This window comes from Heterodontus francisci, chromosome 6, assembly GCF_036365525.1.
Source record: "Heterodontus francisci isolate sHetFra1 chromosome 6, sHetFra1.hap1, whole genome shotgun sequence".
Classification (NCBI taxonomy): domain Eukaryota; kingdom Metazoa; phylum Chordata; class Chondrichthyes; order Heterodontiformes; family Heterodontidae; genus Heterodontus; species Heterodontus francisci.
Window position 1 is genome coordinate 89186912 of NC_090376.1, and position 25032 is coordinate 89211943.

Sequence of the window (25032 nt, forward strand, 5' to 3'; positions counted from 1 at the left end):
AGTTATTGTACATTTAAATAGCTCCCTCTCCACAGGGAGAGGAAGTAAAGGAGACACAAATGGATCCTTGGGAACCTTTTTTCCCCCTCAAAATTGCCGCCATCAGTCCTGCTCAAAAAACTCACTTTCAACCTCGACTCTCATCAATTGTTACCCATCCCTAACCTGTCTTTACTCTCTATGTATATTCAAGACCCAGCTCCGGAATCACCGGTCCACAGTTCTTTGTTTGAAGCCCTTCAGTGTGATTTCTGTTCTTCCCACAACGTTGAGATTGTCCTGGGCAACATTACCCAACAGAATCTTTTATGATTGTGGTTGTCATCCCTTCTTGACTTCTCTGTGGGGTTCAGCGTGCTTCACCAGTCCAATTGTTTCCGCCACCTCTGCTCCTTAATTCCTTCTGCAGAATCAGTCTTGCAGGATTCTTCAGTTAGTCCTCACAGATGGTGCAAATCTTTAACAGTGGCTTCTCATCTGGGCCCTGCATGGCCCTCTCAAGGTTCCCAAGGATCCATTCATGTCTCCTTTTCTTCCTCATCTACGTGCTGTTCCACAGCTATTATCAGGTGTCTGTGGTCTGTTAGCAGATTTCTTGGAGGTCACAGTTGCTACAAAAGGTTGCTTGTCCAATGACAATTAACACGACTTATAGAAACAGAGAAAAAATAGGAGCAGGAGTAGGCCATTCGGCCCTTTGAGCCTGCACCACCATTCAATACAATCATGGCTGATCATCCAAACTCAGTACCCTGTTCGCACTTTCTCCCCATATCCCTCGATCCCTTTAGCCCTAAGAACTATATCTAACTCTTTCTTGAATATATTTAATGATTTGGCCTCAACTGCTTTCTGTGGTAGAGAATTCCACAAGTTCACCACTCTCTGGGTGAAGAAGTCCCTCCTCATCTCAGTCCTAAATGGCTTACCCCTTATCCTTAGACTGTGACCCCTGGTCCTGGACTCCCCCGCCATCAGGAACATCCTTCTTGCATCTAGTCTGTCCAGTCCTGTTAGAATTTTGTAGGTTTCTATGAGATCCCCTCTCATTCTTCTAAACTCTAGCGAATACAAGCCTAATCGACCCATTCGTTCTTCATACGTCAGTCCTGCCATCCCAGGAATCAATCTGGTGAACCTTCGCTGCACTCCCTCCATAGTAAGAACATTCTTCCTCAGATAAGGAGACCAAAACTGCACACAATACTCCAGATGTGGTCTCACCAAAGCCTTGTATAATTGTAGGAAGATATTCTTGCTCCTGTACTCGAATCCTCTCGCTATGAAGGCCAACATGCCATTTGCCTTCTTAACTACTTGCTGCACCTGCATGCTTACTTTCAGCGACTGGTGCACAAGGACACCCAGGACTTGTCTTGCTGCACCTCCCCCTTTCCCAATCTAGCGCCGTTCAGATAATCTGCCTTTCTGTTTTTGCCATCAAAGTGGATAACCTCACATTTATCCACATTATACTGCATCTGCCATGTAGTTGCCCACTCACTCAACCTGTCCAAATCACACTGGAGCTTCTCTGCAACCTCCTCACAGCTCACACTGTCACCCAGCTTTGTGTCGTCTGCAAATTTGGATATATTGCATTTAATTCCCTCATCTATATCATAAATATATATTGTGAATAGCTGGGGTCCTAGCACTGATCCCTGTGTTAACCCACTAGTCACTGCATGCCACTCTGAAAAAGACTCGTTTATTCCTACTCTTTGTTTCCTGTCTGCCAACCAGTTCTCTATCCATTTCAGTACCTTACCCCCAATTCCATGTGCTTTAATTTTGCATGCTAATCTCTTATGTGATTCATGCACAAGTACTTCTTGCAGCAACAAGCTTTATTATAGTAGCTGATTTTTGTCTGTCATTTATTAAATGACATGCAAATAATACAACTTGATTCCCAGGCTCAGACTACCTCTGAGAACACTCTCTAACCCAAGAAAACAACACAAGTCCTGGAGCAACCAGCTCCAGACCCCCAGGCCCACCATGTGGCTGCATAGCTCTGGACTTCAAGAACACTGCCTTATAGGGACCTGGTTCTATTCTTATGCTATAATGCAACCTTGGCCTGTGCTTATGTTATACCTCGGTGAAAATACATAGTTTGAATGTTTAGCTGAAGCTGCAGTTTTAGGTGTTTAGCCTGCTATTCTTTTCAGCCTTTGCCTTTGTGCAACAAGCTTTGTTTATAATACAGCAAGTGCTTATCCCATTCCCAGGCCTGGATGCTTTCATTTTCTGCTCGTACATTTCCAAATTGTCAGTTGTTCATATATAGACAAAATTAAGATGTCTCTTTTTTGCACATTTGCTCTACCACTAAAAATGCTAAAAGGAAGGAATGTTGGGATAGATTGACTTTTTAAATCATATTCAACTGTTCTAAAATGATAAGTGTTTACAAAATATATGTTAAAAATCAACTCTACTTCTTCGGCACCTCCAAGTCTACAACTATCTTTTTTTTCAGATTGTTTATCTGACAAGCTCTGGATAAGCTGGAACCTCCTTTGATTGAACATTTGAAAGACATACTTTATTATTCGGCTCCTGCCAAGAACTCTTCCCTTCACTTTGATTCTATTACCCTGTTCAGACCTCCTCGTAGCAGATATAATGTACAACAATGCTCCGCTCCAGTTGATCAACGTGTACGTCCCAGTTCAATGCAACGAGCGGCTAACCGTCTTCCAGCAGCTTCCACTGCTGCTGGCGACGTCCAGGCCGGTCGTTCTATGCGGTGACTTCAACTGTATTATTGATGCAGCTGCAAAATCTGGCAGTGACGACAGCAAACTGGATGCTACATCCAGATTCCTAATGGAAACAGTAAAAGATGCCAACTGCACGATATCTTCAGCAAACCTGCAGACGGAGCGCAGTGCTGATACACCTGGTCAAGATCGGACGGGTCTGCCTGTTCCAGGATTGACTTCCTGTTTGTGTCCCGTGCTGTCACAGTCAGATCCACCAACGTCAAGTCGGTGTCCTTCTCTGACCATTGCCCCTTACTGGCTGACTGTCACTTACAGGATGACCAGCGGGTTGGCAGGGGGACCTAGAAGCTCAATGCTACACTGCTAACCCCAGAGAATGTTGAGGAACTCAAAAGGGATTACAAAGGTTGGAGAACCGTGAAACCCCTCTTTGAGTCTCCAGTTCACTGGTGGGAAGCGATCAAGGAGAACTTCAAGAGGTTCTTTATCACCAAAGGTTGTTCGGAGGGCGAGAGAGAGACAGAGGGAAATGTCCCGACTCCAGAAAAGAATGCAAAATCTGCTCCAGCTGCAGTCGATGGGGGTCGAGGTCAAGGAGGACCTCCAAGAAGTGAAGAGCCAGCAGGCCTCGCTCTTTGCCACAGAGGCCTCCAGGATCATCATCTGGTCCAGAGATCGCTCTGTTGAGCAGGATGAGATGTGCTCGCGTTACTTCTTCCAAAAGGTAACAGAGGGAGCTCTGTGATCAGCAGCCTGAAGGAAGAGGATACGTCTTCGCAATCTGGCACACTAAGGATCAGCAAATCCTTTTATGCTGGGCTATACGATGCAAACCCCACGGACAACACGGCCTTCCAGTCCTTCCTGTCATCTATCACGGAGGTCTTAGATGACAGCATGCGGAGAGAAACTGGACAAATTGCTAACTCTGGATGAGCTGACAAACGCTGTCAGATCCTTCGAGAAGTGACGGCTTACTAGTTGAGTTGTATTCCGCTCTATGGGACTGGATCAGCCGAGACCTGCTGGCAGTGTACGAGAGTATGATTCTGGCCGGCAGCATGTCAGAATCCATGAGTAAAAGCATCATCACTCTCATCTACAAGCGGAAGGGGGAGAGGGCGTAAATCAGAAATTGGCGGTCCATCTCACTGTTTAATGTTGACTACAAGATTCTGTCCAAAGTCATCGTCAGTCAGGTCAAGTCTGCTCTGGAGTTGGTGATTCACCCTGACCATACCTGTACTATACCCGGCAGGAAGATCTCTGATAGTCTTGCGCTACGCAGGGATACCATCGCCTATGTATGGGACAGGAGGGTGGACACCTGCCTCATCAGCTTGGACCAGGAGAAGGCTTTTGACAGAATATCGCACACCTGCATGATGGACGTGCTCTCTAAAATGGGGTTTGGGGAGGGAATCCACAATTGGATCCAACTGCTCTACACAAACATTAGTAGCGCAGTCTCAATCAATGGGTGGGAATCAGAAAGTTTCCCGATCCAATCTGGAGTCAGGCAGGGCTGTCCTCTCTGCCGCTTCTTGTTTGTTTGCTGTATCGAACATTTTGCTGAGTCCATTAGGAAGAATGCGGGCTTAAGGGGTGACAATCCCAGGCAGCGGAGGCACTCAGGTCAAAGACTCCTTGTTCATGGATAGCGTCGCCGTCTTCTGCTCGGATCCGCTGTCCGTTTGCAGACTGATGAGCATCTGCGACCAGTTCGAACTGGCCTCGGGAGCCAAAGTTAACCACGGCAAGAGTGAGGCCATGTTCTTTGGGAACTGGGCTGACCGATCCTTTGTCATCTTCACCGTCAGGTCGGACTACCTGAAGGTGTTGGGGATATGGTTCGGAAGGGCCGGGGTGTGTGCCAAAACCTGGAAGGAGCAAGTAGCCAGGGTACACCATAAACTGAGCATGTGGAACAGTGATCTCTCTCCATTGTGGGTAAGAACCTGGTCATCAGGTGCGAGGCACTCACGTTGTTGCTGTACGTGGCGCAGGTCTGGCCCATACCCCACTCCTGCGCTATGGCGGTCACCCAAGCCAATTTCCGCTTTATCTGGAGATCCAAAATGGACCGGGTCTGGAGGGACATGATGTTCAAACCTCTGGATAAGGGCAGGAAAAATGTACCCAACGTCGCCCTCATCGTAATGATCACCTTCGTGTGCCATTGCATCAAGCTGTGCGTAGAGCCCCAGTACGCAAACACCAAGAATCACAACGTGCTGAGGTTCTGTCTGTCCCCGGCGTTGCGTCACATGGCTGCGGAATGCTCCATCCAGTTGGATCGTGCCGTACCACCTATCTCTCGTGGAAAAGTTTCTACGGAAAAACACCTTTGACCACCAATCCATTAGGATTGGTGCACGGAATGTCCTCAAGGCCCTACGGGAAAAGGAGATGGTGGATCCTGTCGGATGGTTCCCCGAGCAGACTGCCAAAGTCATTTGGCAGAATGCCTCATCACCAGAACTTTCAAACAAGAACCAAGACGTAGCTTGGCTGGTGGTGAGAAGGGCCCTCTCCGTCAGATCCTTCCTGCACGCCCGGAGTCTCACCCCCTCCACATGCTGCCCTGTAGGTTGCTGTGGTGGGGAAGAGACCATTGCTCACCTCCCTCTGGAATGTGTCTTTGCAAAGCAAGTGTGGAAAGAAATGCAATGGTTTTTGTCGAGGTTCATCCCAAGCAGCTCTGTAACACAGGAGTCTGTGCTCTATGGGCTGTTCACAGGGACGCACACTGAGATAAACATCAACTGCTGCTGGAGGACCATCAATTCGGTGAAAGACGCTCTTTGGTCTGCCTGAAAAGTGCTGGTCTTCCAGCGCAAAGAGTTGTTCATGAGCGAGTGTTGCAGACCGGCACATTCCAAGGTCCAACTGAGGGACGCACTAAAGCTTGGGGCAGCCGCTGCAAAGGCTCATTGGGGAAAGACCACTGCGTCAGGTCCTCCCACTGTAGTGAACTGAGAGGCTGGACATATGGGAAATCCCTCAGGCTGTATACACCAAATATGGGTTTGCAGTAAAATGTACATGGCATGTAAAATGGAATGGAAGGGTTGTGAGGCAACTCACTCCTATATTGAAGGAAACTGATTTCCTTTGCACTTTTTGGCCCATTTTTTAGAATGTTAACTTGGTGCTGTTTTGAACTGTGTTGTAATTGTTTTTACAGACTTTTATGAATGAAGTATATTTTGGGGGGAAACAAGCTCCAGCAGAAGGCATGTCATTTTAAATTGTGACAAACTCCAAATTCTACCCTTTGTCAAGACCATTTCCTCCCACTACTGCAACCACTTGCCTCTATCCGATCGCTGAAATCCCAGTCCATGCTTTCAGTACCACCAGACTCAAATGTTAACACAGTATAATTGTGAACAGCGTTTCCATCCTTCCTTTTTCTCTCCAGCTCTTTACCTAAAATTTTCTTGGGGAATTGATTCAGATTTTTCTCTGCTTCCCTACTCCTTTTGTTGTACCTTATCTCTGTTCAGATGGGGTTTGCAGCATATTTTGCTTTATCATTTATGCTGTTTGCATTCACCTCACAATGCAGAACTACAGCAAAATTAAAAAGATCCTTTTCCTGGGTTACAAAGATTGAACACATTGGGTCATAATTTGCTGTAGAAGTGACTCAACAGTGTCTACTGTTAGTTAGACTTACCCTTGCATGTTTAGGTTTTGACATTTTTCATATAGCAAGTGCTTTAAGCGCAAGCGTAGCGAGAGAAACAGGGCTTCTAGGATATGTGTGAACAGGGCAAGCAACTGTGTATTTTAACCAATCAAATTGAAGGATTGTGAAATTAACAGTGCTAAAGACTGAAGGTAGTGTAAATTAGCGTGGGTGAATTCAACATAAAATCAAGTGCAGAAAGAAAAATTGAAAGAAAGGTTGGATTAAGAGAGAGAAAAGAGACAGATAAGAAAAATAAAAACATTTAATTTTAGATGATTCGTTATTTAAATCTCAAAAAAAAAACGAATGAATACGACTCCACATTTGTAATAGTTGATTTTCAATGCCAGAGAAGTTGACTGGCAGCAATTAACAATTATTGCCTCAGTAAAAGGATACTTAGAATGAAATGGGCAAGGCAACTTTTTGTGGCGAGATTAGTTTGTATCTACGTGCAAATAGAGCAACTTCACGCCATTCAATTCATTTAAACAGGGACGCAGAGAGCAGATGCTGATTTTGCGAAGCTAATGGTGGAGTGGTGCATCTTGGCCAGGAACTTTTGATTTCCACATTTAACTGTGCCACTGCCCTCGCCTGATGTTGTTGTAGCATTCACACATAAATAGCCTCATTGGCTCAATTTGCAGTCAAAATAACATCCTGTTTCAATCATAAGCCCTCCTTCTAAACTGTACTGTCTTTTTTTTTAATTACTTCTGTCCTTTAAGGGTAACTTAGTATACTTTTTTTCCTATGATTTTAAATACGTCTGTAGTTCTCTGCATCTGGTTCTCCTATGTTTGTGAATTGCTCCCCTCTAATCTCTCGTGCCTGAATTTTGATTCTAACCAACCCTGCTCCCACCCCAAAACTTTTAATGCATCAGGTCTAATTAGTGTCTGTCTTCATTCTCTCTGTCATAATGTCTGCTTTGAATTGGTGTTCCATTGAGAGAGTGCTGTCAGGAAGGGGTGTTAGCACAGTTTCCTTAGTTCTGTTAAGGTTGATCCATTCCTTTCCCCTTGTAACAGCAGCTTTTTAATGCTGAGGAGAGTAGGATCAATTTTTTTGAACCCTCTCAGCATAACAAAACTGGGGCTTTCTGTCTTGATGTACATCTTTGATGTCTCCAAAAATATATTATTTTGGAGCAGAGGGAAAGGGAAGAAAGTACTGAGGTCAATTACAGGTCTTGCTGTTCTAAAAGTATCTGGCAAAGTAGAAAAGCTCATTTAGTCCCATTCAGCTTGCCACATTTTTAGTCTTTCAGTACCGCATAGAGCATTTTTGTTTGCTTGTAACTGCATGTTATCCTAATATGGATATTCTTCTATCTGTCTGGGCTACATTGGAGTGTTGTAACCACTGTTTTCCCATTCTCCAATAGAGTAGGACACCAAAGGTAGAGGACCATTTAGTATTATATGTTATATTATATTCACCAACAACAGCATGCATTTATACAGACCCTTTAAAAGTCAAGAAATGGCACCAGACTCTTCACAAATAGGCATAAAGAAACGGGTTCTGACAGGGTACTAATTGTGGGTTTTGGTACATGATAAATCTTGTTCAGTCACATTGTTGAATGTGAATTCATATTTTCAAACTTATTCTCCATCATTTAATTAGGATAATAATGTATTTCAGAGGAAGATGAATGGTCAAGAGAAAAATAATGCCAAAGTGAAAAAGCCATTTGTTGCAAAGCCTTCAGAAGAAAATCAAACGTCTGAAGAAAATAAGAATCCAGAGTTCGACGTTGAAGGGATGGCAGACTTCCCAGATTACTTCAATCAAATGAACTTGTTAGAGACACATGGACACCTGATACCTATGGGAACACATAGCATGTGGCCAGGAGAGTCTGATGAGGAAGACGAGGAGGCTGAAAGTGATGCTTATTTTAAAAAGAAAGAGCTAGAGTTGCAAAATGACCCAGCAAGTCTATTACTCTGGGCATCTGAGAAAAACCAGGTAGGTCCTAGACAGGATTGTACATGACTGTGGGGTAGGTTTGGGTCGGATGGTGGGTTAAACTCTTAAAAATCAGAATACCAATCCAAACCTGCCCACTTCTGGCTTTAATTGAGGTGGGATGGTGGGTTGGCATTTTAAATAGTGTAATGAGGCTGCAAGCCTTATTCAGATTTTCAAATATAACTATAAATGGCTAGATTTCCAAGCCTTGGGAAACCTGGCAGCTACACCAGGAGAGGGTTGCTGAATCTAAGGAGGTGAGCACCTTTACATTGCTACCTGCTGGATCCAGCATGCCTGCCTGGGCAACCCCTGCAATCAGACTCTGCCCACCTCCACACACGAGTATAAATAAAAGGTTGAAGCATTCGCAAACATTTTCAACCAAAAGTGCCGAGTGGATGATCCATCTTGGCCTCTTCCTGGAGTTCCTAGCATCATGGAAGTCAGTCTTCAGCCAATTCCATTCACACCATGTGATATCAAGAGATAGTTGAGTGCATTGCCATCACTGAATCCACCACCATCAACAACCTGGGAGGCTCCCTTGTCCAGAAACTTAACTGGACCAACCAGATAAATACTGTGGCTACAGGAGCAGGTTAGAGGCTGGATGTTTTGTGGGAAATGACACTCCTCCTGCACCACAAAGCTTTTCCACTATTTACAAGGCATATAAAGACTGTGATGGAATACTCTCCACTTGCCTAGATGAGTGCCGCTCCAAAAAGAATCTAGAAGCTCGGCATTATCCATGACAAAGCAGCATGCTTGATTGGCACCCCATCCACCATCTTAAACATTCACTTTCTACCCCGCCAACACCCTGTTGCTGTAGTGTGTACCAGCTACAAGATGCACTACAGCAACTTGCCAAGGCTTCTTCGACGGCACCTCCCAAAGCATAGAGTTCTATTGCCCAGAAGAACAAGCGCATCAGGCACATGGGAACACCACCACCTGCAAGTTCTCCTCCGAAGCTCACACCATCCTGACTTGAAAATATATCGCTGTTCCTTCATCATTGATTTAAAATCCTGGAATTCCCTCCCTAACAACACTGTGGGTATGGTACACCATATGGACTGCAGCGGTTCAAGAAGGCAGCTCACCACCACCTTCTCAAGGGCAATTAGGAATGGGCAATAAATGCTGGCCTTGCCTGTGATGCCCACATTTTTATTTTTATTTATTTTTTAATTAAAAAAAATAAAAAATTGCATGAATGCATAAAACAAATCTTCTCTTTTCTTCCCCCAACTCCCCCCCCCCCCCCACTTGACCCAGCCTCGCCCCAACAGGCATCTTACCTCACTGTCTCTCCCCAGAACCTAGGGATAGGCAACCCATCCCCCGAGCTCCTCAAGATCAGCCCCACACTCCTTTCTCTCCCCCCGCCCCCCGACCAACCTTGACCTGTGGCCTCAACCAACATGTTCCCTGTCCAATTTGAGGCCAAGCCTGATAATCAGGCTGGCCTCTGGATGGGAAACCGATCTGTGACGTCGTGCACATGCCAATGTGTGCAGGGCAAACCCGAAGTCTGGGTTCCTTGCACCTTACCAACTCCCCGGCGGGTCAGGTAAGTTTAAAATCCAGATTTATGTTTGAGCTATTTAGTGTGTTATTGGGTCGCAATACATAGGGCTGCATTTTAAGGAGCACTCGCATCGGGATCCATAGCAGAGGGCCTGAAGATGGCCCCAGATGAGGCCCACCACAGACCTAGATGCTGGCAGGGCCTGACCCGGTCCTCCTGGCAGCGGCAGGGCAATGGGGCAGCCTCCCCCGCCACTTGGCAACGGGAGCACAATCACCAAAAGCAAGTAAAGTAAATTAATAGATTTGCATGTACTTGCCATTAATCTTGATGTCCCACTGCGATCTGCAGCCTGGCGGTCGGTCTTCGAATCCCTATACGGGGAAACGTGGCACAATGCTGGTGGAGAGGGGCGGAGGAGGTAATTTATCAGTGGCGGGGGGTGGTGGTGAGGGGAACGGGGTGAAATGAATGTCATGGGTGTAGGGAATGGTGGGAAGGATTGTAGTTTAAAGTTTATGCTGTTTTGGGGGGGGGGGGGGGTGCGGGGGAAGGTCAGATGGTAAAGGTAAGTGTTTTGAGGGGGAAAGGGCAGATAAGTTAATTTAATTGTTATGGGGGTGGTGGGAGAGTGGCAAAAGAATTGTTAATTTATTCTATCTTTGAAAATTTAAATTAGCTGGTAGAGCTAGCAGCCCTTTAAAAATGATGTCAGCTGCCTGTGTGCAGGCAGCTGACGCCATTGCCAGGGACGGACATCCCACCCCCTCCACGTGATCGGGTGGAGGGCCCACTCCAGCTATTTAAATGAGCTGTCGCGCTTGAGATTGCGACGGCTCTTTGGCATGGGGCCCGCACGGGCAGGCTGTCATTTTTGAAGCTCTTCACCGAGCTTATAAAATCCAGCCCATAATAACTAGAAATCACTACATATATTTGCAGAAGTTTTTCCCTCAATAAGACACAAGGGAGATCTGTAATCAGATCTTTGCATATCTTTCTCTTTCTCTCCTTCCCACAATGAACTGATGAGGGTAAGAATACTTTGTGTAGGACAGCATAAATGCTTATCGCATTGGTGCATCAATATACTTGGCACTGAAAGCCCAAAGCATGGGGTTTTTCTTCCATTTAGAGATTGTTTCCGTACTGCAATTAAGTTGTGGTATTTAAAATAACATTTTAATTCTAAAAATTGTATTTTAAGCAGATTTAATAGGTTCTTAATGGCTCAGTGCGTCAATGCACCAGATAGTATAATGGTCAGTTAGCATATACAGAGCAGGGGTATCCTAGGTTCCATCCTCACCAAGGCTGAGTTACATGAGACCAGATATTGCTGCAGCAGGGCCTGCCATTAGTTCGACTTGTCTTTGTACCCTTCAGCTCCTAGGAAAAAAAATGCCTACTAATATGCTGAAAATGAGAGCTGATGACAGCACAGAGAAGGAAGAGGGCATATCAGTTAACAGGGTAACCAACAGGGTATCTCCATAACCAATGAGTTTTAAGGATTGTGAAATAAACAGTGGAAGGACTGAGAAGGAGGATGACTAAAAGGGGGGTGACTTCGAAGTCAAAAATGTAGAAAGAGAAAGATTGGATTAAAAAAGGAGACAAAGGAAGTTGAGCATTGACATTTTTAAAATTCCTAAAACAACTCAACCTGACGGAATGAGACTCCACACATATTTTGGTGCCAAAGAGCTTGATTGGCAATCATTAACATTCATCACATTGTGGAAAGGTTACTTAAGCCTGTAATTACTAACTTTGTATATCTGTGGATGTAGTCTGTATATACTGCATACATATAGCAACTTTATGACATTCAATACATGTCACTAGTGAGGAAGACCACTAAATTCCTTTTTTTTTTGCAACATTAGCAGTGTAACAGTAAAGCAACAGTTGGCATTTAACCGGGCATCTGCCCCTTGTCTGAAGTTGCTATACCATTTATACATGAATAATGATGAGTGTCATTAGCCTCATTGTTGTTTTGACAAATCTAGGCTATAATCTCCAACTGGGACAGCAAAGGAATTGCTGGAATTGGCCAAGAAAACAGGACAACATAAATTCAAGTTCCCAGTTCTTGTTATCCAGTAACCCCTGCCAGGAGAGTGTATGTCTGGATATTAAGGATCAGGCTTAGCCATGGTGTTCAGAGAGTAGCCTGCCAATATTCATTATGTGAGTCATACAGAGTTCTCCCAATCTTCCGCTGTAACTTCTGTGGGCAATCAGCAGCAATCCTGGTTTAAAAACACCTACCAAAACTTCAGATGAATACCTAGACTTAGAAGGTACCATAGAGCTGTGAGTACCTATGGAATGGTACCCTACCATGTCACTACATTCAAGAAAGGAGCAGAGCAGAGAAATGGAAGGAAAATAAAGTTTTAATGAAGAAAATTCATGAATGTTAGGAAACTAATAGTTTACCTGTACCCCATTCTTTTAAGTGATGTATGTTTACCATTCCCTTTGCAGAAAATTTCTGGATCATATTTTGATAGCTTGGCATTCCTAATGATTATCTAAATCCATTAAAAAAACTTTTTAAAAATATACTTGTTTAAATGGATAGTTTACTGAATTGAACCTAATTTATTTATATGCTGCTCACACTGCAGTCTCATTCACAAAGTCCTCACGCTGAACATTAAGGACAGAAACAGCATTCATTCTTGTAGATGGCAATGTGTTTTAGATTTTGAAGAGTAGAATAAAAATTGGTATAATTTGTCTTGAGGTCTTTACTAGGGTGCTCGGTACAACATATTATCCTATTGGGAGAAATGAAACATGCTACTGCTGGTAGAAGTGCTTTTCAATCATTCAGTCCACCAGCTTCTTTCCCATCTGCAGGAAGAAGATATATGGTTAAGCACTACAAAAGAGGAGAAATAACAGGTGGGTAGGTAATTTGAATTAAAAATGCAAAACAGTTCTTGAGGTTTACACAAAAAAATTATATTGGACGCAAGTTAAGCACAGAAGGAGTCTACCTGAAACATTGCGTATGTACATGTGCTAGCTCTTCAACTGAAATGATGTATTCTTCCTTAAAGAAATTGTATAAATATTTTAAAAGTGATATTATCTCTGCCTCAATAGCCACTTGTGGTAAAAGGTTCCAATAACTTCCATTTTGGAAAAAAAATTCCAACCTTTCAGAGATGGGCTGGGAGGCGGAAAGGTTGGCATTATGGTGGGGAAGGTGTCTTCCCACTGCTGTGGCATATTTCCAGCAGTGAGAAACCTTAGCAGCACAGATGTCCATTGGATGGCCAATTGTGCCACTTGAGGGCCACTTCCTGGCCTGTGGTCATTTTGCCCTCGTCAGGTAAACCCTGGGGGCCTCCCAGTAGGTTCCTGGGGAGCTGTCTTTGATGGGCACTTGTGATGAAAACCCCACATGCCAAATGGGAAATATTAATTTCATTGATTGGAACTTTACCTGAGATTTTTACTGGAAATTCTTGCAAATAACTTCTTTTAAAAAGAGTAACTTGGTAGCCATGATGGCCACGGAAATTTGCATTTGAAACATGAGGATTGGGCAGGAGATAACATGACTGATTCAACCTAGCCAGAACAATGGGGTGCTCTCTGATTAAATTATCTGAGATGGCTTTCTCAACACGGTCATCAACAGCCATTGACTTTGAAAGAGCCAACTCCCTGTAAGTCTGTCTGAACAGCTGACAGTGTGGCACCTGGAATCTGAGAATTTTCCAGAAGGACCTCATTAACCCATCATAGAGGTTTGGGAATGTCATGTAACTGGTGTGCAGATTTGGAGAGGCTAAGCTTTGTCAGTCAGAAAGCAGAACAGTAACTGAGAAGCCATCCACAGGGCAGTTCTCTCGTGCTGAGATGGTAAGTTCAATCACTGTGTTTAAAAAAAGGATAAAACCTGTTGTAGTCAAACCAGAGAAGGGGCAAAAGGGGAGCCTGAGACTCCCCCTCCCCCTCCCCCTCACCTGGTCATAACAGCACTCCCTGGCCCATGCAGGTGCCTGCTGGCAGCATTGTCTAAGTTGCTACCTGCCGGCCCCAGTTTCCTCAGGAAAACGTACCTGTCTTCAAGGGTGCCATGGCTTTGAGGCATCCTCTCCCTTGTGCTGTAGCCTCAGCAGTGGCACTGAGAGCTGGCAACTCTGGGTGGGGGGGGGATGCTGCCGTCCTCACAGTGGCAGCCTATTAATTGGCTGCTGCTGCAAGCAAAATGGCCCCCACCCCAAATGTCCTATTGGCTCCTGCTTTCAGCCCCAGTGGTAGGACGGCTTTGGGGCTGACAAAATTCAGCCCTCAGTTTCTCCTTCCTTCTAATGATGACGCTCAGTCTATACATACCCCCTTGTTACCATATTGACATCCAATGGAAACAGTCTTTCACTAACCCTCTCAAAACTTCCTATAATTTTGAAAATCTCTCTTAATTTGTCCATATAACACTGCATTTCAAAAAAACTTCATCAGTAGTGAAACACTTCAGGATTACTAAGGATGTGATATGGTGCTACATAAATCAGTTCTTTCTTAGATTTTTCCTCCTTAACTTCCTCTCTTCCACTTTTTTTTTTTAAAAAGCCCAATTTTCAAACCTTTCTTCATAACTATGATTCTTATTATTCTTGTGAAACTTCACCCTTTCCATGAATCCACTAGTGTTTTTATAATGATGCCCAAAATGATAATGCAATGCTCCAGCTGTGACCAAGCCAATATTTTATACAAATTTGATACCACTTCACAAAAGAAAAATTCTGTGGCTGCTGGAAATCTGAAATAAAAACAGAAAATGCTGGAAATACTCAGCAGGTCTGGCAGCATCTGTGGAGAGTGAAACTGAGTTAAAGTTTCAGGTTCTGATGAAAAATCACAGACCTGAAATGTTAACTCTGTTTCGCTCGCCACAGATACTGCCAGACCTGCTGAGCATTTTCTGTTTTTGTTTCAATATCACTTCCTTGTTTTTATATTTGATGCCACTAAAATGCAAACAGGATTCTATGTTTTATTTAAATGGCTATTTCTAACCACTATCACATTTTAGATTATGTAGCTGTACCTCTGGATCTATCTGTCTTTCCACTCTTGAGGATCTTTCCATTTAGAGTATATTTACTTCTTTTCCCTCTTTCACCAGCTAGTGACTCCCAAGTGCACTAGTCAACATTTAGGGCCTTCATTTCATGCTCTCAAGCATCCTTGAAGCGAAGCTTTGGGTGCCCCACTAGTTTTCTGGCCGCAGCTACCTCACCACACTGAAGGTCCTTAGGAATGCGACTGTCCTCCATCCTGCAGATGTGTCCAATCAACCGAAGCCGCCTCTGTTTGATTAGTGCCGATGCACTTGGGAGCTCTGCCCTTGAGAGGACTACCACACTTGTGATTTTGTCCTGTCAGGATACTCGGTCATAAGACAAGCTCGACAATCTATCAAAGCTGAAAGCAAAGACAAAAATGCATTGGTAGATCTCCTCTACGCTGATGATGCTGCGTTAGTTGCTCACATGGAAACTCTGGGTGTTATATCCATATCATTTATGCTATTCAAACACAAGGTCTCAATGAAAATCCCTGGGGCACACCATTATCCACATCCTGCCAATCTGAAAAGTTGAAAATAGAGACATGTTGTCGAGGCTTTTTGTCTGGCACTCAAGACAATATGCAAGAATAACCAATGTAAGGGACAACAACAACTTAGACTGCATGAGAAGAAAGTGCTGATTGGTTGGCAAGTGAAGTCTGATTGGTGGAGGCATTGCCATGGAGAATGCACCAGTTTATGGTGACTGACAGTTAACTCAATTATTTATTTTTCTGTACCTTATTGCCATCACACATTTGTTTTTTGGGTATAGCATAGGTGTATTGTAATGGTAACTTAGATTGTTTATATTCAGGAAGCCAGTTTAAAAGGCTGTCGTCAATAGCTGTGAATGTTTCCATATTCTATGATATGCTAGATGGTCTCATTAATCAAAGAGTAAGCAACTGTTGCGGTCAAATGAGTATGGGTTGAAGAGCTTCCCTCTTTTCCATCTCCTTGTTGGACTGCAACAGGTTTAATACTTTCTTAAAGTGGTGTACTGGCCAATTCAGTAGTTGTTTGGTTCTTGTTATGATCATAACAAGTAAGTTAGCGGACAGGTTTTATTGAATTAACACAGAAAGAAGTTAACTTTATTGTACCGAAACCAAACCAATAAAATAATAAACGCGCCAACTTTCACTCACGCACACACGAGACAAGACATTTAAACACACGCAAATAGGTTACAGAGCGGGGAAAGATAGATTGGTTGAGTTAGAGTCCATTTTAAAAAAAGATACACAGTCTGTGGAGATTAGTGATTCGGCTGGCTTCTCGTTGAATTCATTGGTCCTGAGGCTTTGAGTAAATGACTGGTACAGTGACTCTCTTGGAGGTAGCGATGCGGATGCTTTCCTCCAACAGGGTTTCTGATTGACCACCTTTGCATACTCTGGCTACAATCAACAAGCAGGATTTGAAAGCTTTCAAGCTGGAATGGAGAGAGGGACCCTCACTTAGGGTCTGCTCGTGTCAGCTTCTCCTCTGATGCAGAGAAAACACCAGCTTTAAACAACAGATGGGGAGGGACTTGGCACATGACAGTCACTCAGTGATTCAAACATAGCAGTTGGCAGTATTTCTCTGCTTGCTGAGAGAACAGGTAGTTCCTTTTAAACTTCCTGGGTCTAGGTTCTTGCTGGGATATTAGCAGACAAAATATAAATTCAGATCTCCAGCCAGTGGATTAAAGAATATTATCATTCAACAAAGCACATTGGCGTAACTGCAACAAATAAGCCAACACTAACTATCTATATGCAATAACAAATGTTAAATTGTTTTGTTTCCTTGTTATCTTCATTGTAGGTTTCAATAGTAAGCAGACTTCTCTCTGAAAATCCAAGTCTAGTTAATGTTAAAGATGATGACGACTACACACCACTTCATAGGGCTGCATACAGTGATCATATAGAGGTTGTTCGTGAGTTGATAGCTCATGGAGCAAATGTGCATGCTCGTACTGTAGATGGCTGGACCCCTTTGCACAGTGCCTGTAAATGGAACAATGCAGCGATAGCTTCATTTCTTCTACAGCATGAAGCAGATATCAATGCCCAGACCAACAGTTTGCAGACTGCATTGCATCTTGCTTCAGGAAGTAAAAGTACAAAGGAAACCATTGAATTGTTATTAATGAATCGCTACATCAATTCAGATCTAAAAAATAACTTGGGTGAGACAGCATATGACGTTGCCTGGAGAACAAACATTTACTACTACCTCTTTGAAATTACAGAACACTGCACAAATTCTGTACTTGAGCCACAATGATCCAGTTTAATGTTCATCCATCATTATACAGCCATATGAGTATTTACCTAAACACCTAAACTTATATCTCTTTATTAATGGCTGAAAAACATTTAGAAATTAGGGTACATCCTGAAGCTTAAAGAAGCAAAATGTTTGTTTCAGTGTTAGTACCAAAACAGACACTTTTGCAATTTACACAAAAATTTGTTGATCTGTTTTGAGATAAAGCCTGTACCATTTTTGGTGGAAGAATACAAATATCCTTTCATTTTTTTTCCATCAGTGCTGTCACTTTGTCTTGTGATGGGATGAGGAAATTGCAACCAATTGTTTTCTAATGAGATGTTAAACTGAGGCCCTGTCTGCCCTGTCAGGTCTCATGATCCCATGGCACTATTTTGAAGAAGAGTTTTGGGGGACAGGGGCAGTTTATCACTGGCGTCCTGGCCAATATTTATCCCTCAATCAACATCGCAAAAACAGATTATCTGGTCATTGCTGTTTATGGAGGCTTGCTGTTCACAAAATGGTTACTGCATTTCCTAGATTACAACAGTAACTGTATTTTGAAAGTACTTCATTGACTGTAAAGCACTTTGGAACATGCTGTGGTCATGAAAGGTGCTATAAGTGCCGTTTTTTAAAATTTATAATCTTACTCCATTTCCCAGGGATAGGGGAGGGGGAGAAACTGGAAGGGTTGCTGGTGTTGGAATCAGGAAACAAGTTGCAACGGTGCTGTGTGGAAGTTAGGGATGGTATATTAAATTAAAGCAAAATACTGCGGATGCTGGAAATCTGAAACAAAAACAAGAAATGCTGGATTCACTCAGCAGGTCTGGCAGCATCTGTGGAAAGAGAAGCAGAGTTAACGTTTCGGGTCAGTGACCCTTCTTCGGAACTGACAAATATTAGAAAAGTCACAGATTATAAACAAGTGAGGTGGGGGTTGGGCAAGAGATAACAAAGGAGAAGGTGCAGATTGGACCAGGCCACATAGCTGACCAAAAGGTCACGGAGCAAAGGCAAACAATATGTTAATGGTGTGTTGAAAGACAAAGCATTAGTACAGATTAGGTGTGAATATACTGAATATTGAACATCAGCAAGTGCAAACCTGAAGAAAAACAACCTGAAAAAAACAGTGGGTAAGCAAACTGAACAAACTAAGATGAAATGAAATAAATGCAAAAAAAATTGTAAAAAATGTAAAAAGGAATGCAAAAAAAAAGGAAGAAAAAATAACTAAAAATGAAAGTAAAGTGGGGGGCTGTCATGCTCTGAAATTATTGAACTCAATGTTCAGTCCGGCAGGCTGTAGTGTGCCTAATCGGTAGATGAGATGCTGTTCCTCGAGCTTGCGTTGATGTTCACTGGAACACTGCAGCAATCCCAGGACAGAGATGTGAGCATGAGAGCAGGGGGGAGTGTTGAAATGGCAAGCAACCGGAAGCTCAGGGTCCTGCTTGCGGACTGAGCGGAGATGTTCCGCAAAGCGGTCACCCAGTCTGCGCTTGGTCTCCCCAATGTAGAGGAGACCACACTGTGAGCAGCGAATACAGTATACTACATTGAAAGAAGTACAAGTAAATCGCTGCTTCACCTGAAAGGAGTGTTTGGGGCCTGGGATAGTGAGGAGAGAGGAGGTAAATGGGCAGGTATTACACCTCCTGCGATTGCAAGGGAAGGTGCCCTGGGATGGGGACGAGGTGGTGGGGGTAATGGAGGAGTGGACCAGGGTGTCGCGGAGGGAACGATCCCTTCGGAATGCTGACAGGGGAAGGGAGGGGAAGATGCGACTGGTAGTGGCATCACGCTGGAGGTGGCGAAAATGGCAGAGGATGATCCTTTGGATATGGAGGCTGGTGGGATGAAAAGTGAGGACAAGGGGAACCCTGTCACGGTTCTGGGAGGGAGGGGAAGGGGTGAGGGTAGAGGTGCGGGGAATGGGTCGGACACGGTTGAGGGCCCTGTCAACCACAGTGGGGGGAAATCCTCGGTTGAGGAAAAAGGAGGTCATATCAGAAGCACCGTCATGGAAGGTAGCATCATCAGAGCAGATGTGTCGGAGACGGAGAAACTGGGAGAATGGAATGGAGTCCTTACAGGAGGTAGGGTGTGAAGAAGTGTAGTCGAGGTAGCTGTGGGAGTCAGTGGGCTTATAATGGATATTGGTAGACAACCTATCCCCAGAGATGGAGACAGAGAAGTCGAGGAAGGGAAGGGACATATATGAACCATGTAAAGGTGAGAGAAGGGTGGAAATTGGAAGCAAAGTTGATAAAGTTTTCTAGTTCGGGGCGGGAGCAGGAAACGGCACCGATACAGTCATCAATGTACCGGAAAAAGAGTTGGGGGAGGGATGGTATATGTTGCCTTTCATAACTTCCAGCCTTCTCAAAGTGCTTTACAGCCAATGGAATACTTTTGAAGTATAGTCACTGTTATAATGTAGGGAAATAAATTGAATGTTAACAGCTGCCATTATTTGGATAATTCTAAATCTGTCATCTTTGATCAGGAATCAGGAAGCTACTGAAAAATGTTGTGCCTCTTATAGTGCATTTAGCCAGATTTGTTTGAAAAATCTCGCATGAATTTAATGTGTGTTTTCTCAAAAGCTGGAAATCAAAATCGTCACCTCAATATCAGAAGGTCAATAGCAAATTTTCATTAATAAAACTGACACGTGCCTTCCCTCCCCCCACCACACCTTTATTCTGTGTTCCAAAATGCAGCTGAAGACTCAAGTGTCTCCAAAAAATAAAGTTGACACCTGGATGTTGATTTGAGGCTTTCTTTTTGCTAAATTGTTTATAGCAGCAGTGACAGATCTGCAACAGCTACTGCACCATCATTTTTCAGCTATCATCTATGAAAATCTCTTTCCTAACTTCACAGTTTTTCATTAGCCTTCTTAAATGAAACAAAAATTCTTCCTATCAAAAAAATCTCAGCATTCAGAGTACATCTATGTGCAGATAATCTGTAAAAGGGTCTACTTAATACTATTTTCTCCCATTTTATACTATGAAACCACTTTAATTATCTGCAATATTACATTAAAAAGTGACCAGCTAAAGCAACATATTAACCTGTTACTTATTTAGATTTTGATCAGTGCAAATAATGCTCGACTAGAGAGTTTGATACAGAATCAAATATGATGGGTACAAAATCATGAGTTTCCTGAATCAATAAACTCAACTCTGTGCCTATTATAGTTCATCTGCTTTAATACACTTCATATATGTCCTGCAGAAGTTTCTACATGGAGTTTGCAGCAGGTCTTCTATTTTATTCAGACAACTGCCCACAGATATTGAAGCTAAATGTATATAGTCAGCAACAGTACACCTGTAGCTCAGTGACACTTATAAAAGATATTTATGGTCATCGTACATTATCCTATCTGCTACTGTTCAAACACTATTTGTAAATGTACAAACTGCCCATTATGCTTTATTGCACTCTGAATGTATGTAGCATTTTCTGCAATTCTAGTTTGAGTTTGTTACCTTACACAACAGATGTAATGGATGTAATTAAGCTTTCAGGGGCCACAGGTCATTCTGTTTGCATGCTGCTAGATATAACATGGAGAGAGTTTCCATTTCCGACTAAGTCCTGTGAATGCCTTATTAATGGGTGATTTGCACATCAAAGTGCTGCTTGAAAAAATAAAGCAAAAGTATTAAACTACTAGTTCTGTTGCTATGCACATTGAAATAAATATGAAATACAGTATTCTTTGTCTTATCCTACATCATAAAGGCACCTTGCTGTCAAAAAAGACTATTTTCCTAATCATTTATTTCATGGTTACAATTAAAGTAATGTAATTTTTTGGCATGAGGTTAAAGTTGCATAATATATGAATTCAGCTAGATATTGGGGCAGGGAGGAGAGTGGGGGATATGTCAGGGAGGGAGGAAAGTGGGAGATATGTCAGAAGGAAGGAGAGTGGAGACAAGAGGTGCGACAAGAGTGGGAAATGTGTCGGGAGGGGAGTGGGGAACATGGGAGAGGGAAGAGAGTGGGAGGATGTATCAGGAAGAATGAGAGTGTGAGGGACATGTCAGAGAAGGGAGGGGTTAGAGCATTTTGCGGAAGGGATGAGAGTGGGGGACATATTGGGGAAGGAACAATTAAGTGGGGAACATGTTGGGGCAAGGGGGAAAGGAATGAGAGGGTGGGGGACATGTTGGGGAAGTGATGAAAAAGTGGGACATGTCAGGGAAGGAATAAGTGTTGGGACATATTGGGAGAAGAGGGAGAGAGATGGGGGAAAGGAGGAGAGTGGGGGTGATTTCAGGGGAAGGAATGAGAGGGGTATGTCAGGGCAGGGATAAGAGAGACATGTCGGGAATGAATGAGGGACATGGGGGAAAAGGAGAAGATAGAGGTTATGCGGGGAACATGGTGGGGTGCGGAAGTGAGCATAGTGGGGGAGGAAGGAGTGAGAAGCATGGAGAGGAAGGGATGGAGAATGAGGTAAGGGAGGAGAGTGAGGGACGTGGGAAAGGAAGTTACTGTGGGGCACATGGACTGAAGGGGATATGTTAATATATGGGGTCCTGCGATTGCATATTTTGAAAACAGAGCAGTGTGCTTGGGAGCAGGTGGGAGAATTGTCTCGAAAACCATTCATTGGGTATACTCGTTTACTTGTGTGTGAATCTTCAATGCAGAAGGAAGAATGAAATTAAAGAGCAAACATATTTTTGTATTTGATTTTTTTACACTTTCCGATACAGATTTGAAATTTTTTTGGAATCATTTCTGATTTCTGAACAAACCAGCACTTGCAAGTTTTTCTTATATAGTACAAATGTCAATTTATCAGGTATGAAACAAAAAAAATATTTTTTTCATAAAGTTAATTACTTTTTATGAGTTTTTTGGTGTATTTAGTGTTACAAGAGGTTTTATTTTTGTACTAAAATCTTTGCCTTCTGTGTGTTCAAAAAACTGAATAAAGGATTTTCAGTGGACTTGGACACCTGCAAATAGCTGGAAATATTGGGTGTTGACTTTATATATAATAATAGGAATGCAAGCAGTTTCAGGGAAACCAGCCATCAGTTTGACCTCCTCAAGGCAACACTTTGAAGACAGAGGAGACACTGTGTCTGGTCACGTGATCGGCTCAGGAAGGCCTTTTGCTTTAACTTTGGACTTGAAATCCTGCATTTGAAAGGTGGCAGATTCCTATTGCCTCCTATCTCTGAAGAATTCCTGCATCCAGTGTGCTTCCTGTTGCCTCCTGTGTTCTGGGAGACCCTCGAACCTGCAGAAAGCTTCTACTGCTGTGTTGCTGCTGAGTTCTGAGCAGACAGGTTGCTCCCTGCTGAAAAACCTGTGTGACGCCTGCTGTGGTCAAATTGCCCTGAACGTCTACCCATCAAAGACTGTTCACCAACCTCGCCTGCAGAGGCTTCGAGTGACTATTAGACTTTGGGACACCTCACTGTACCGAAAACATCCTACCAGAACATGACAAACGGAATTATTTTTATTATTCGTTCTATTCCTAAGAAACAGCTGTAAACCAAAATCCCTTTTCCCCAGTTAACCATTTTTTTAATGTATGTGTGTGTGCATGAGGGCTAAGGAATTAAGGAGCTTTTTCATACATATAATTGATGTAATAGTGCGACATCTGAAATTGGAAGATAATAAATCGGGGTGATGCAGTTGAATTGGCTAAGATTCAGTTAGAAATGAAAAAAAAACCAACAATAAAAAGAAATAGGAAAACTTAAATTTGAGTTTGAAAAGGAAGTGACAATGAAAAATCTTGAATTTGAGGACAAGGAGAAGGAAAGAGAAAGAGAGGGAAAGGAATTCAAATTAAAAAAGATGGAACTAAGAAAACAGTGGTCTTGACTCCAGGGAAAATTATAGTTGGGAAGAATCTGAATCCAGCCCAGGACCCAGCGAAAAGCTGTTTAAATTTATACAAGCCCTCCTTAAATTTGAGGAAAGGGACGTAGAGATATTTTTCATCTCTTTAAAAAAAAAGCCAAATGAAATGGCCAAAGGAAAGTTGGACACTGCTTATGCAAAGCAGGTGGATGGGCAGAGCTCATGAAGTTTATGCCATACTTCCTGAAGAGCCTTCTGCAGATTGAGATGGAAAAAAAGGCTATTCTCACTGCGAATGAGTTAGTCACTGAAGCTTAATGACAGGTTTGAGAAACCTCCGGAGATTGGCTCGGCAGACATATGTAGAATTTGAGAGGGTAAAGCAATTTAATTTTGATCATTGGGTACAGGCAGAAAAGATGGAAGCCACATATGAGAACCTTAGGGAATTGAATCTCTTGAAAAGTTTAAAAATTTAGTCCCTCCAGTAGTGAGAAATCATGTAGAGAACCTAAAAGTTTCAAAAGCCAGGCAAGCAATGGAAATCGCTGATGATTTTGAGCTTGTGAATAAGCCAAAACCCTTTGTCCGTCACCCCCACAAACCCGAGAAAGATAGAAGGTGGGACTGTGAAAGAAAGGAAAGTAGCCGAGGACAAAAAGGAACAGTTGGGAATGCCCCAGGATCCCCTCCTCAGGCCAGAAAGGAAGGGGCTGAGGGTAGGACTGAGCTCTGCAAGCCTAAATGTTATCATTGCCACAAGGTGGGACAACTTCATTCGGAATGCTGGAAGTTGCAAGGTAAGCCCATGCTGAGGTATACAAAGCGAATGCAGAGAAAGGGGCTCTGACTGAGAGTACAGCAGACCAGGCTGCAGCATTGATGACAGCTGTAAAACCAGACACAAAAACCAAAGTGAGTGTAGGGGTTGAGAATAAGATACCTGAAAGTTCTAGAGAATTCTTGTCAAAAGGAAAAGTAACTCCATATCCCTCAAGTGAGGCAGGCAAACCTATTGTTATACTTAGGGATACAGGGCAAACCCAAACTCTTTTGCTGGGAAAAGGTAGAACATTTCCACCAGACAGCGCACCGAATGCTAAAGTTTTAGTTAATAGTATTGGCGGGGAGTATATGCCCGTACCTTTGTATCGAGTGCACCTAGAGTATGACCTAATGTCTGGGATGGTAACGGTAGGAGTTGTCCATAGTTTGGCCAATAGAGGGAATTGGCCTACTCCTAGGGAATGATTTGGCTGGAACAAAAGTATCAGTTTCTCCTGTAGTCACAGAGAAACCAAGTGAAGTTAAAGAAACAGAACAATTACAGGAACCAGTTCCAGGAATATTTCCTGCATGTGTGGTAACCTGAGTAATGGCTAAACAAGTTCCACTGTCACAGGTAAAATTGGCACCATAGACAGATAGAAGAGTATCTGAAACTTTCCTTGGGGATTTAGATAATCCAAATGAGATGTTTAACAAATCTTGAATCACAGCACAACAAGCTGATCCAGAGTTACATGGAATAGCACAGTCGGCTCTGGCAGAAGCTGAGGTAAAAGGAGTTTCAGAAGGCTATTATGTTGAAGATGGGGTTCTGATGAGGAAATGGAGACTGCCTCATTGACCTGCAGATGAAGACTGTACGGTTGTTCGACAGGTAGTGGTACCACCTAAATATCGACGGGAATTATTAAGGTTAGCACATGACATTCCTCTAGCAGGACATATGGGGATCCAGAAGACCAAATCACGTATAAGTCAACTTATTACTGGCCAGGTCTTACCAAGGACTTTGTGCAGTTTTGTAGAACATGCCATACGTGCCAAATGGTGG

General features: G+C 43.2%; 1 protein-coding gene across 2 annotated transcripts in view; it reads left to right on the top strand.

The window, feature by feature from the left end:
• ankrd49 (ankyrin repeat domain 49) overlaps nucleotides 1-18715 on the top strand; it is a 32624-nt gene extending 13909 nt beyond the window's left edge. The window contains exons 2-3 of one of the 2 annotated variants that reach the window (XM_068034013.1): nucleotides 8068-8412; nucleotides 16878-18715. In XM_068034013.1, the coding sequence (XP_067890114.1) occupies nucleotides 8092-8412; nucleotides 16878-17342 (786 nt within the window). In that variant the 5' untranslated portion in view covers nucleotides 8068-8091 and the 3' untranslated portion in view covers nucleotides 17343-18715. The remainder of the gene's footprint in view (nucleotides 1-8067; nucleotides 8413-16877) is intronic. The other variant, XM_068034012.1, reaches the window with a different exon arrangement.
• Nucleotides 18716-25032: the final 6317 nt, after the last annotated feature.